At 51.8% G+C, this 12,932-nt stretch overlaps 2 protein-coding genes across 2 annotated transcripts; both read right to left on the bottom strand.

Moving 5' to 3' along the window:
• Positions 1 to 760: 760 nt before the first annotated feature.
• On the bottom strand, positions 761 to 3,832 carry PSMB8 (proteasome 20S subunit beta 8). The gene is made up of 6 exons (XM_046640295.1): positions 3,640 to 3,832; positions 2,738 to 2,885; positions 2,469 to 2,580; positions 1,897 to 2,026; positions 1,297 to 1,501; positions 761 to 1,097 (listed from the first exon to the last, which is right to left on the bottom strand). Exons 1-6 carry the CDS (start codon positions 3,784 to 3,786, stop codon positions 1,009 to 1,011), a joined length of 831 nt encoding a protein of 276 aa, XP_046496251.1. The 5' UTR covers positions 3,787 to 3,832; the 3' UTR covers positions 761 to 1,008.
• Positions 3,833 to 5,062: 1,230 nt separating this feature from the next.
• On the bottom strand, positions 5,063 to 12,888 carry TAP1 (transporter 1, ATP binding cassette subfamily B member). Its single transcript, XM_046640366.1, has 11 exons — positions 11,844 to 12,888; positions 11,253 to 11,367; positions 10,961 to 11,091; positions 9,981 to 10,186; positions 9,376 to 9,573; positions 8,385 to 8,513; positions 8,037 to 8,225; positions 7,280 to 7,453; positions 6,884 to 7,046; positions 6,470 to 6,606; positions 5,063 to 5,685 (listed from the first exon to the last, which is right to left on the bottom strand). Exons 1-11 carry the CDS (start codon positions 12,439 to 12,441, stop codon positions 5,473 to 5,475), a joined length of 2,253 nt encoding a protein of 750 aa, XP_046496322.1. The 5' UTR covers positions 12,442 to 12,888; the 3' UTR covers positions 5,063 to 5,472.
• Positions 12,889 to 12,932: the final 44 nt, after the last annotated feature.

Here is a 12,932-nt window from a genome sequence, read left to right as displayed (position 1 = left end):
AAGTAGGGGATTACTAAAATTCCTCCAATCGCGTCCATTGTGGGATTTTAAGGATCTCTAGTGAAAAAAAGCTCCATGCTCAGCTGCTTCCTACTTGCAAGCTTTTCCTTTGACTAATTCTCCTTTGAGAGGTGACTTTGTCCATGTTCCTTCTTGCAGTTCCGGCATGATTCAGAAAATCTCATTATGTCTGTCTTATTTTTCTAACCTGGCCACGTTTTCCTCATATTCCCCACTTCAGGGAGTCCTCTTTGTCTCCTCTTCCTCTTCAGTCACGGTCCTGCCATCTTGCAATTGAGCGTGACACATCATGAAATGGAACCCCTAATGTCCATCTTTACCTTCAATACCCAATACCTCCAAAGTGTTATTTGAGGCAAAGTACCATGTTTACAATTACCGCACACATGTGAGGTGGAAGCTTTGTCATCCGACTGGACAAGGTTGAAAGCATTTGTTCTAGGCGCCCTACTCCCAGACATCCAAACCATTAACGGTGGACCACACAGGAGTCTCCAGGTTGTGTCCCTATAGAAAGGACTCTAACCTAAATTAAATTGCAAGTAAGTGTCCACACGCAATGATGATCAGCCTGCCTGAGGTCCTGGAGAGGGGAGTGGGGAAGGAAAACCCAGGAGAAATATTTGGTGAGGCTCCATTTGTTAGGTAGAGGTTTGAGTCTCTCGTCTCAAGAAATCCTCTCTTTATTTCCTGCCCCTTTCCCCTCAAGAAGCACAGCTCCAACCACACTCAGCTACAACACAGAAGTGTTTATAACCGTTTTCCTTTATTGCGCTGAATGGGGCACCCAGGAGGTTGGGGGGGGGGGGGTGGGCGGAGATGAAACAGAGAACATGCAAAAGGATGAACTCTGCCCTGCCCCCACTGGCCCCTGGTTCTCTCTCTCTGGGCTCAGGTTAGGCCCCTCTTTCTCCTGGGGCCTAAGCTGGCCCAGGTCCCTGAGTCAGTGGGCTTTCCCAGAAGAGGCCAGCCCAGCCGCCACCACTGTTAGTGACTGGCCTCCCGATACTGGTGCAGCAGGTCACTGACGTCTGTACTTTCCACCTTCACCCAACCATCCTCCTTCATGTGGTACACTGTGGACAAATGAGAAAGAACATGGAGTCACCTTTCCCTTCAGCAAGTTCCTGTTAATAATGTTATGTTGAAGGCAAACAGCAACACACACGCTCAAAGTCCTCATTACTGGGACTTCAATGCCCTTGAGAAGACATCCCAATCTGAAACCCCCCTTCCCCACTCAGGGGCGTGGTGGTGGGAGCATTGGTCTCTTACTATTGACTACGCCTCCAGAATAGCTGTCTCGGTGGGTGGCATGAACAATAGCCCTGCGGCCCAGGTCGTAGGCCTCTTCAATGCTAAGATTGTTCCGATAGCCACTATCCATGACCCCGTAGGCGTAGGAGTTCCCACTACCAGTGGAGAACATGTTTCCTGAGAGCCGAGTCCCATTTTCATCCACATAGTAGAGTCCAGGACCCTATAGGAGGCAAGAAGGTTCCAGGTTGGAATTGGAAAGGGGATTGTTGGTAACATACAGGTTCAAGTGTGAGCCACAAAAAGTGGACAGAAGAATAAGAATTACCACAGGAACATTTGAGCCAGGACAACACTTTGATAGCAATCATAGAATTTTGGGGGGGGGGGGGGGGACTGAAAAACAAACTTGGAATCAGCTATTTTATCAAAAGGGAAAAGCTTATGAAACAATAGTCCATATCTGGTCCCAGAAATAGCCCATGGATATGTTGGAACAGTTCTATAACCGAGCCGTCTATGTGCCACGCATCTTGTAGGGGAGTGAGGGGGAGTGTACAATGGGGAGACTGACCTCTCACCCACGGTGGGGGAATATGGAGAGTGGAGAGCACTCACCTTCTTGTCCCAGCCACAGATCATGCTGCCCATGGAGAGGCCCATGCCCCGGTACTGGCACATCATGTTGGAGAGCAGTTTGGAGGCTGCGGACACCGAGATGCGCTCCCCATTCCGCAGATAGTACAGCCTGGGTGAGGACAGGGCGGTGTGGGGAGAGGACTTAGAGGAGGCAGGAGAAGGCTAGCTCTCTGAGCAGCCCACTGGATGAGCAGGAAATGATTGAAGTTATAAGCATTTGAAAGGAGTGGTTTTGTAGGATCTATGGATCAGGGAAAGATTTGGAATTTAAAGTATCTAAACCATATAAAGAAATCCTAGTAAATGATACTCTCCCACCATGGCTGATAGAGTCAGTGCTAAATAGGTTGACAAATTATCTGGCTTATTGGCAGGAGCACAAGCTGAGATTTGGGAGGTTTTTATCACCAAAAGGCTATTTTAGGAAATACTGCATTAGCACTAAGATGCTACGTTAGCACAGGGAGAAAGGGTGAGGAGCAGTGATCTGGAGGATCCAGGTTCCAGGGGTGACCACCAGGCTTAGAAGGGAGAGGAGAGGCCTCGCCTACCTGCACTCCTTGGCCAGCAGACGCTCCCAGTACTGACAGTCCGCTGCGGAGCCAGACATGGTGCCGAGCAGATAAGGGTTAATCTCAATCACCTTGTTCACCCGTAAGGTGGCTGGAAGAAGACGGAGTTTTGAGAGAGGAGGAATGTCCCCACAGCTCTCCCTGTGTGTCCTAAAGCCAAATCTGCTTCTGCTTTGGTGCAGATGTCCGGCTCCTGCTGAGCGGTGGGCCCAGCTCCCCAGATTCTACCTGCTGGGATGCACACTCACCAATATAACTCCCGGCTGAGGCCCGAGAATCCACTGCCACGATCACCCCATGCTGGAACTTGAAGGCGAGCGTGGTAGTGCCATGGGCCATCTCAATCTGAACGTTCCCTTCTCCACTTCCACCCAGGGACTGGAGGAAGTCAGTGGGCTAATGAGGGAGAAAAGGCAGAGAAGGAGGCCATAAAAATTTCTGAAGCAGGGAGGCTCCAGGAGAGGATTTTAGAAAGAGTGGGAGTGAGGAGACATGCAGAAACTCTCCCACCGTCAATAAAAGGAACAGTTAATAACTAATCTCTACAAGGAAATGGCTTGGGAGAAGGAAAAGACGAGGCACACCACACCAACGTTTTCCAGCACAATATAAATAAAAGAAAATAAATGTTACCACAGCTAAAAATGTTGAGGGTGACTTTAATGTTCTTTCCATGCATAGGTCATTTAACCCTCACAACCACATTTTATTAATAGCATCCCCATTTTACAGAAGAGAGGCGGAGACCTAGACAAAGTGAATTGATCAAGACACACAACAGTGAGTGGCCGAGGGGAGGCTAACGCCAAAGTTCACAGGTTTTCGAAGACAGCCCCTCTGCGATAGGAGAGTCCCATGAGAAAGGCTTCCTGATGCGTGTGTGATGGAGAACAGGCAGGAAAGCTCTCTTGGCTTCCGACAGGAGCCCCAGCTCACCTCTCTGCTCTAATCTGCACTTCCTCACCCTCGGGCGGTCAGCCTCCGACTCCCACGTGGCATCCTCCCGAGCTCGGGGGCCCTGGATGTGGCTCTCCTCGAATAAAGGATGGCCCCCTCTGCATTTCCCCACCTCCGGGCACTCTCAAGACAGACCCTCCATTACTCTGCGCTCTCCTCCCCGCCTCCCACGGGGTCCTCTTACAACCCTGACCTGCATTCCCCGCGGGAGGGCGAGCTCTGGAGATCGCATAGAGAAACTGTAGTGTCCAGGGTCCGAGCGATACCCGCTTCCCGCGGCGGGGAGAGCCCAGTCTGCCCGCTGCCGTGGGGAGGCTCCGCACACCTCTAGCAGCGCCATGATCGCCTGGCACCCAGAGATCGGCTCTCTCGGAGGAGGAAGTGAAAGCGAAAGCCCGCAGCCTTAAGGGGAGGGAACCAGAATTTTTTCCGCATCCCCCTGCCCTTCCCGAGAAGAGACCAGTGGGTGTCTGGGGACCAGGGATATCATATTGGGGACAGACTTCTCTGCTCCGCCTTCTTGGAGGTTGGGGAAACAGTGGGTTATAGACTGTCCGAAGAAAGGAAGAAAGAGAGGAAGGGGCTTCCAAAGCCCTCTTGGCAATGAGGTTACAGCGAGAGACACCAGGAAGCCGGGCGTCCTCTGGGAACAGACACGGAGTGGTAGGGGCGGTATCATCTAAACGCGTAGCCTCAACCAGAAAGCTGGAAGTCCGCAAGAAGCTGGGAGCAGTCTCCCGTCCGGGGTGCGGGGTGTTCATATGAGCATCATTTTGTAAAAGTAGGGGTGGAACAGGAGTGCATGGGGTCACGGAGCACGGGTCCTGGGGCAATCGGCAGTAGAATATAACCACGGCGTGTGAAGGAAGGGTCACCAAGGAGAGGGCGCGGTTTCTGAATCTTTCCACGTGGTCCTTCCTAGGGCCTCTCTCGGTTCAACGGTCTCCCTAACCTGTAGCCATCCACAAGAACTGCCTTTCTGCCCGCACCCCCTCGCATAATTCTTGCTTGAAGGAGGACTGCCGAGTTTAACTCCTCTCAACTCCGCCTACCGTTGCAACCTGTTTTGGCCTAATCTGCCCAGCAACTGTTAACGTCACAAACCAAGGCCTCCCCTGAGTGGAAGAAATTTACTAGCAACCCTGCCCACTACGCTGAGATTATCCCCGCAGGTGCCACTTTTGAGCTGAGTGAGCCGGGCAGGAAAGGACCAGGGCGGGCGAGGTGGGGAAGGGTGAGGCGCGCCGAGCTCCTCAGCGTGCGCGCTGGCACTTCCTCTAGCCGCCCTCGCCCTCCATCTTCGACCTCAGAAAGGCCCTGGCTCCCAGCTGCAGCTGCTGGTGCCGTGGAGGAAGCTGTGTCCCAGTTTGGGTTTATCCTTGGGAACGAGCATCGGATAGGGGTGGGGATGGGGGGATAGGGGTAGGAGGTGGAAGGGGGATGGAAAAGAGGAGGGAGCCACCGTAGGCAACAGAAACCTTAAGGGAGAAAGAAGATAGCTCACTTAAGGCTGTGAAACATTGAGGATGCTAAAGGAGGGAGATACCTAGTGCCTGAAAAGTGTGCTAAAAAGGTCTGTGAGACATTTGGTGGGCTGAAAATGCGAGAAACCATAGTACAAAACACCAATTTTATTATAAATATCAAGAATCCACAGGGTATTTATGGCCAGCATATGCCTTTGGTCTTATTGGAAGGTAGCTGATTTTCCCTTTCTGTATATTCTAAATATTTCTCCTGATTTTCAGGCTGCTGTCCAAACCTGACCCTAAACCCAGTTACACTAAGGAGTTCTAAAGTCTATGTTTTCTTCTAGAAAGTCTGTGTTATCAAGAGGAGCTTGGAGAGGAGATAACGCTCATGACAGAATTTCAGGCACCATATAGGGGGTTACAGTTAGGATGGAACTCCTCCTAGAAGCAGCCGCCTACTCTGAAGCTCTGTAAGATCTCTGTCCCCCAATTCTCCATTATAGAGAGGAGGAAAAAAAGGGAGGGTGATGAAGTGTGCAGGTCTGAGAAGTCATTCATTCCGGAGCACCAGACCCGCCAGGAGCCTGCACCATGGCCCAGTAGCGTCCCTTATTCTTCATGAGCTGCTGGTGGGTTCCCGCCTCACAGACAGTGCCTCCGTCCAGAAAGAGGATGTGGTCAGCCTGCTCCACGGAGCTGAGACGCTGGGTGATGAGAAGCACAGACCGAGAGTAGCGCTCGGGGCTTTCATACAGGAGCTGCTCCACCTGAGAAAAGACGCAGAATCTGTCAGAGCTGGGGACCTCTCCCAGCCCAGGCAGACATGTGTGTTTCCAGAGCTTGGACAGACCTCACCAGGATCACTGCTGCCTCTGCCAACAACCCCAAGGAGATTGAAGCTTCTCTTTCTGAGTGCTTCTCTGTCAAACCTTTGATTTATTAAGGACTGTGTACAGGAGGTGGCAACAGTGGAATAAAAGTCAGCATCCTATGGTGAAACCCATAAGCAAAGAGTGAAAAGTGTTGAATAGTCCCTCCTCTGTAGCTGTGGACTAGGAATCTCTATATTATGTTTTAAGGAAATGTAACTTAGTGGTAAAGAGAATAAGCATTCAAGTCAGGTAGACTTGAATTTGGGTCGAGGCTCTGCTATTCAACAGCCGAACGACATTGTTATTCGACCTCTCTTAGCCTCCATTTTATCATCTGTACAATGAGGGTAACAAACCAGCTCACAAGCATTCATGACGAATACATGAGTGAGACAGCGCATGTTAAGGGTCTAGAAGCATGTCAAGCACATAGTAAAATCTCAATTAATATTGATATTAATATTATCAGGACGGTATTTTCCTTATGTTTGGCTTCAGAGATTCAGAGTCTGTAGATAGTCTCTTTTAAATGGTTCCAGGCATCTTGGGGAGTAGCTAATGGGAACTGAGAATTGTGAGCACTGGTTTGGATAATTATGATGTTCATATAACTAACATAGGATGAGTGAAGAAAGGAAGATGGGGTGGGAGATAAGCATTAAGAAAATGATTCTCTCACCCGTAATTGGCTGTTTGCATCCAGGGCACTGGTGGCGTCATCCAGGATGAGTACATATGGATTCCGGATCAATGCTCGAGCCAGGGCCACTGCCTGTCGCTGACCCCCTGATAGCTGGTTCCCAGCTTCGCCTACCTCTGCAGAGACAAGAGCCAAGGGGAGAGCTGGATAACCACAAGTGTACCCCATGCACACACACACACAGCAAGGATTGATGGATGCAGCTGGATAGGGAAGGTTCCAGGAAAGTGAATGGAGTCCTGAGGACATGAGGATGAAGGAGCCACAAGAACAAGATCTTACGACTTCAAACTGATGTCAGTGGGGCAGGAGAGACTGATGATTAAAGGCAAGACTATTGGGGTTTCAGGAAAGGTAAAGATGTCTGGGTGGTGATAACGAGTGGGAGAGCACCTGTGTCGTAGCCCTGAGGGAGTTCAGAGATGAAACTATGGGCTCCGGCCTTCATTGCAGCAGCTATGACTTTCTCCATAGTTGGCTTCTGGATCAGGCCATAGGCAATATTTTCTTGAAAACTTCTCCCAAATAGCTGTGGCTCTTGTCCCACTGCAGCCACCTGGGATGATGAAAAGTCATAGAACAAGGAACACAGGAGTGGCTATCTAGAGACTGAAGACTCAAAATCTTTATTGAGAGCACATCACAAAATCACACACCATCTCTGCAGACCACACCCACATATCCACCCACGGTTCCCTATCATTCCCTAACCCTGCCTTCAGAGTGCTCAGTGAGAATGCTCTTTATACTTGGTGCTTCCCACCCTCCCCCATGCCACTTCTTGCTCACCCATTGGTGCAGGTAGTGGTGTTCATACTGGGGAAGAGGCTTCCCATCCAGCAGCAGCTGCCCTCCTGTGGGCTGGTACAGATTCTGCAGCAGGGCAGCCACTGTGCTCTTCCCAGACCCGTTGGGCCCCACCAGCGCCGTCACCTCACCAGGACGCAGGGTGAACGTCAGCCCCTGGAAGCCAGAGAATCACACAATAAGAGGCAGACTAAGGCCCCTAACCCTGAGACTGTCATTGTCTTGTTACACAGCATGATGTCTTACCCCAGAGAAGAAAGGAGAAAAATATGGAAATAGAGCAACCCTTATTCTCCCACTTGCACAGAGTTCTGTTTCTCAGGGATGATACCTCCCCAAGGAGTAGAGATGGAAGATGAGCAAAGACGAGAGAAAAGACTAAAGACCACTATGCCAAACTTGATATCAGATACCACGAGAAAACAGAAAAATCATATTCCAAATCCCAAACAGAAAGAAAAAGGAAAGATGGAAGACTTGAGACACAGATTTTGCTTCAGCAATTCCCTAGGATGTGAGAGCCTTCTCCCTGAGTGCCTCCTCTCCTTTTCTCCTTGGAAATCCAAACTGGCTCGAGTTTGGAGCAGCTTTATGGAATAGGTGATGCACATCTTTGCCTTTGAAGTGTTAGGAGGGATCTACCTGTACCTGGTGTTAAGCAGGCTGAAGGCAGGAAGAAAATTTAGGATGGTAGAGTTGAGAGTGAGGTTGGTGGAATGCAAGGATCAGTAGGTTGTACCTGCAGCACTGGGACATCTGGACGGTTTGGGTAGGCAAAGGAGACATCTTGGAACTGGACAACGCCCTCCGAGTTTAAGGAAGTCAACACACCACTGGCTGGGCAGCGAGGGATCCGGTCCAGGTATTCAAATATTTTCTCTGAGGAGCCCACAGCCTTCCGTACACGGGGATAGGTGGAAAGCAGTACCTGAAGGGGAAGTATGAAGAGTCAGAGGGGGTGGGGAGCCCTCATTTGTTTGCCAGGGTCATGTGATCTGAGAAGGGTAAAGAATGGAAGGAAAGTAACACAGATGGTGATGGGATAGGGTAGGAAAAGCAATGGGGAGTGAGACTGGAAGGACCTCACCTCAACAGCTTGTGTGAACTGGATCTGGTAGAGAACAAATGTGACAAGGCTCCCACTGCTTACAGCCCCACTTGTCACCAGCTGACCACCAATGTATAGGATTCCCACCTTCAGCAGCATTCCTGAGATCTGTGGAGAGTCCACAAGAAAAAAGGGATTGTGGTAGAAAAACCGGGAGGGGGTGCAAAGAACCAGAATCGTTAGCATTAAGGAGATATAAAGCCCCTTTCCTGCAAGTCACAGCAGCAGGCTCGATAGGTAGAAAGGAAGAATGAACCACAGAGACCCCACGGAGTCTTACTCAATGACGATAGAGTCATCATGATCATCATCACCATCACCATTATTGCCTTGTTTGGGGAGCATTTTGCTCTTCACCACAGGCTTTCATGAATGTAATGTCATCCATATTCATATCAAGATCCCTATAAACAAAGTTATATCACTCCCATTTTTTTTTTAAATGAGGAAACAGTCTAACAGAAGACAAGTTACTAGCCCCTGGTTGCAGAGCTAGTAACTAGCAGCATCAAGCCAGGAACTTCTGATTGCTGGTCTAGTTCTCTTTCAGTTACATCACAGATGCCCCTCATTCCTGGCTTCTGCTATTCTCATGGCTATCACTGGCACATCCACACAGTCCCAGCATGAAGTGAGCCCAGGTGCAGGAATTTACGACTCCCTGAGCACCCCATGAGAGGCAAAGGAAGGCCCCAGAACTGGAAGACATGGCATCTCCCTAAAAAGGGGGGTGGGTGGACTTTCTGTACCATAGTGGAAAGAAGCCATCTAGCATGCCTAAAATGGGGGGAGGGGGGGAGGGCAGGTTGGGAACACTGAGTAGGGTAATTGAGCCTCAGGTGGCTAGGATGAGAGCACTGAACCAACCATTGCCCAGGGGAGGAGGAGTGTGGAGCAGGGTCATGCAAAAGGGAATGGAATCGAGGCATCACGGGGACAAGGGAATAGGCTTTTATCTCCAGGTGCTCACACTGGTGGTCCAGAGGTTGACTGCATAGGCCAGGGCCTCATTCTTGTTGAGTGTCTTCATTTCCTGCAGCTTTTGCCTAAACTTCTGGGCCTCACCCTCTTCATTGGCAAAGCTCCGGACTGTAGGCATAGCGGACAGAACTTCAATGGCTACCTGGCTGGACTCTGCCAGAGACTTCCGCACCTGTGCTGCCAGCACCTGTGGAGACATGGACGAGAGATGTCACACAGGGTTAGCAGACCAAAGGGTCCCTAGTACCTGAGTTACCTGGTTGGAGATTAAAGGTGAAAAGAGGCAGAGGGACAGGAGAGAAGAGAAAGGGACACAGGTGTACCCCCTGGATACTAAAGGGATACAGATGAGAGAAAAATAACTCAGAAAGGTCATAGAGGATCATATTCTTGAGATTGATGATCATATTTTAAAAGACAGACTGTGGGCAGAAGTTAGAAGAGAAGACAGTGATAATATGAAGATCAACACTGAGCAATCCCACGAAGATGGAGAATCAGTGAGGGTCCCAGGAAAGAAATCTGAGAGGATCTGAGTCCTCCAAGTTTGGGAGATGAGGGTCTATGTAGGTTGAGGCAACTCCCCAGACATACCTCGTGCCATTTTCCCAGCTTCTTAGGCAGAATGAAAAGCAGAGGCAGGGCCACTAGGGCGACCATGGTGAGAGACGGTGACCCCCAGAGCATAAGCCCCAAGAGACACAGCCCCCGCACCAGGTACCACAGCACTAGGCTCAGCTGGTGACTCAGAGACTCACTCAGGGTGGACGTGTCCTCTGTTACCCGAGATGTGATGGCACCTGCCAGGGGTTGGGGAGAAGAGAGTGGAGTGAATGAGAGGCTCAGAGTGATGGGAGGGACTAGCAATGAGCCAGGGTGCCAGGGGGAGGGGTGTCAACACTGGTCTTCTAAGGAGGCTGGGGAAAACAAGGTTAGGGCTATAGGGAGGTTTGGGGATCTCAGCGCAGGGAGAAGGAGTGTTAGAGAGGAAAAGCCTGGCCAAAGACCTTCAATTTAATTATAAAGAAACTGATGCCCATGTGAATTTCCCTTTCTCTGGCAGATTTCTGTTCCTTAAATAACTTGTATATCCCATGCTATACACATAGGCAGGAAGAGCTTGAGCTGGTCATACAACAGAGCTGGAGAAAAACAGAGGCTACTGCTAGGAAGCAGTCCACGCAGCTGTACTGAGCACTGGATTGAGAATCAAGAGACGAATTCCATCCCCAGGCTCGTCTCCATCCGTAGGTGACCATGCAAGTTTCAGCATTTAGGGTCTAGGCCTCAGTTTCCCTCTCTGTAAAATGAGGCAGTTGGACTCTGTGATCTCAAAATTTCCAGGCTTGAAATTCTGTAGTTTCTATCTAAACACACACATAGGGAAGATACAATTATGGAAAAACTAGGTCTTTCAGAAGGTAAAGAGTACCATATTTTGCTCTTGAGGTATAACAAGAATAAGAAATGACAATGTGTATGGTGAGAGAGAGATCAAGGTTATAAGTAACAGGATGTATGGGCATTTAAAGAGTACATATATGGACATGTCATAAAAGAGTTTCATGAGAAACCTGTTTGGTTCTGTTGGAAGAATTCTGTTTCCTGGCGCAGGACAGCCCGAAACACCTCTCCTTGCAATTGGCTATGCATGCGGCCCATGGTGCTGTTATAGACCCCGTCACCCATGAACTCCAGCACTGCACTGGAGAGAGACAGAGAGAAGGAGGGTCAGGGTGTGTTCAGGGGACAGACGGAAGGTCCCAGGTATCCCGGCAGAAGTGCACTTTGGACGGCACCCCCAACTTCCAACTCCCTCTTTTTCAGGGTCCCCCATTCTCAGCTTTCCATCTTTAGCCCCCAGACCTGGCTATGGTGAGAATGGACATGAGAGTTATGTTTTGAGTGAAGGTAGCAGCTGCCTCATCTCGTAGAATCCAGTCAGTGAGGCGGCCAGTAAAGAATGGAATGGCCATCTCCCCTGGGGAAGGAGAGGAGAGATGGATCAGTCACAAATATCAAGTCTAAGCAGGTCAGTCAGCTCCAGCCAGACTGCCCCTAGCCCACGCCTCTTTCACCCTTCACCATTATCCTGGAGGTCAGTGGCAGAAAGAGGACACAACCATGCACCTGAACAGGCCACCCTGGAACTCACAACGCTGTGGCCCCACCAGACCTTTAGGGGTCTAATTAGGAAGGCTGGAGTTCAGGATGTGTGCCCCAGGGGAAAGGACTTGCCCAAGGCGGCCAGCTAAGTGACACCTGGGTCACCACCGGAGTGCAGGACTCCTGACTCCCACCCGGGCCGGGGCTCTTTCCTCCACACTGGACCTGAGCTTGGTTGCCTTCGCCTGATCCACATTTCCCAGAATGTACACTAATCTATCTCACTGACCATTGCTCTTGATTCCTGCCCAGTACCCTAGGTCCGTGCCTCTACCCCTGCGTTCCCCTTACCAAGACAGGAGAGGACCAACAGAACAAGAACCAGCGGGAGGCGGCGTATCTCTGAGCCCAGGCAGCCTAGAAGCCGACGCACCGCTTCTGCAGAACCCCCGTGATCTCCCGGCACCCAAAGTCTCCTGAGCTTGTGCCACATGGCGGCTGCGGGCAGGGCCGCTGCATAGCTGAGGGCGAAGGCGTCGAAGCGGCTTCCCCAGTGCAGGAGCCTGGTGCTGTCGGCATCCCTGGAGACTCCCCAGGAAGCGAGCTCTCGGAACAAGGCAAGTCCCGGCAGGGCCAAGCCCAGCGCCGCCGCCAGCGGCTCCAAAGCAGCCAGCCATCCCTGGACTCCTGCGCTTTCGCTCTTGGAGCCAACGGTTGCCCTGAGGACCCTGCGGGCCCCCAGCCACAGCACAGCCGAGCGGCTCAGGCCCACCGCCCAGACCCGGAGCAGCGGCAGCGCGGCGGGCACCAGCAGGGAGAATATTCTGGGCAGCGCCGGCCGGAGCAGCACGCAGTCGGCGAGAAGCAGCAGCGTTGCGCCCAGCCACGCGAGGGAAGCCTGGGAGAGGCAGAGGCGCCCGCAGGGAGCGGGGGACCCTGAGCTGGCCATGGGCGCGCGGGCGCTGTCGGGGGTCGCTCCCGGGCCTGGGACACCGCCGTCCCCGCTGGGCCGCAGTCTCTGGGTGCCGTCCGAGTCGGTGCCGGAGCGGGCGCGGGGACCGGCGGCTGGGGGAGGGAGGAAGGCCGGGCCGGGGCGGGGTTCTAGGAAAGTCCCAGGAACCGGCTGAGCCTGGCCCCTTTAGCCAGAACCGAGCCTTTTAGGGGAAAGGGAAAACGAAAGCAGCCGCCCGCTCGCTAGATCCACCCACTTCCGAACGCAGCCGGCCCAGCCTATTTGGAGAAAAGGCGAAGGGAAATCAGATCTGAGGTTCTGGGGAGCAGCCCCGGTGCTCCATCACGCACACCCGTCCCTCCTCCTTTCCTCGCCTCCTCTTGCGAGATCCACTTGTCGGGGCTTTCCTACCCCAGGCTCAAGGCGGGGCTCTTTCGTCACCTGTCTCCGGGCAGATCTGCCCCACACAGGTTAGCGCTCGCGAGCGA

This window comes from Equus quagga, chromosome 15, assembly GCF_021613505.1.
Source record: "Equus quagga isolate Etosha38 chromosome 15, UCLA_HA_Equagga_1.0, whole genome shotgun sequence".
In the NCBI taxonomy this organism is placed as follows: domain Eukaryota; kingdom Metazoa; phylum Chordata; class Mammalia; order Perissodactyla; family Equidae; genus Equus; species Equus quagga.
This window is presented reverse-complemented; position numbering and strand designations above follow the sequence as displayed.

What these genes read in the sequence shown, in the direction of transcription:
- TAP1 (XM_046640366.1), bottom strand. Translation starts at nt 12,441, where the DNA reads ATGGCCAGCTCAGGGTCCCCCGCTCCCTGCGGGCGCCTCTGCCTCTCC. An exon ending in AGTTCACACAAGCTGTTGAG is followed by an intron (nt 8,226 to 8,384) that starts GTGAGGTCCTTC and finishes CTTCCCCTTCAG; the next exon opens with GTACTGCTTTCCACCTATCC. An exon ending in ATGCAAACAGCCAATTACGG is followed by an intron (nt 5,686 to 6,469) that starts GTGAGAGAATCA and finishes GTCTTTTCTCAG; the next exon opens with GTGGAGCAGCTCCTGTATGA.
- PSMB8 (XM_046640295.1), bottom strand. Translation starts at nt 3,786, where the DNA reads ATGGCGCTGCTAGAGGTGTGCGGAGCCTCCCCACGGCAGCGGGCAGAC. An exon ending in CTCAGCCGGGAGTTATATTG is followed by an intron (nt 2,581 to 2,737) that starts GTGAGTGTGCAT and finishes GTCTTCTTCCAG; the next exon opens with CCACCTTACGGGTGAACAAG. An exon ending in CTGCTGGCCAAGGAGTGCAG is followed by an intron (nt 2,027 to 2,468) that starts GTAGGCGAGGCC and finishes GTCCTCACCCAG; the next exon opens with GCTGTACTATCTGCGGAATG.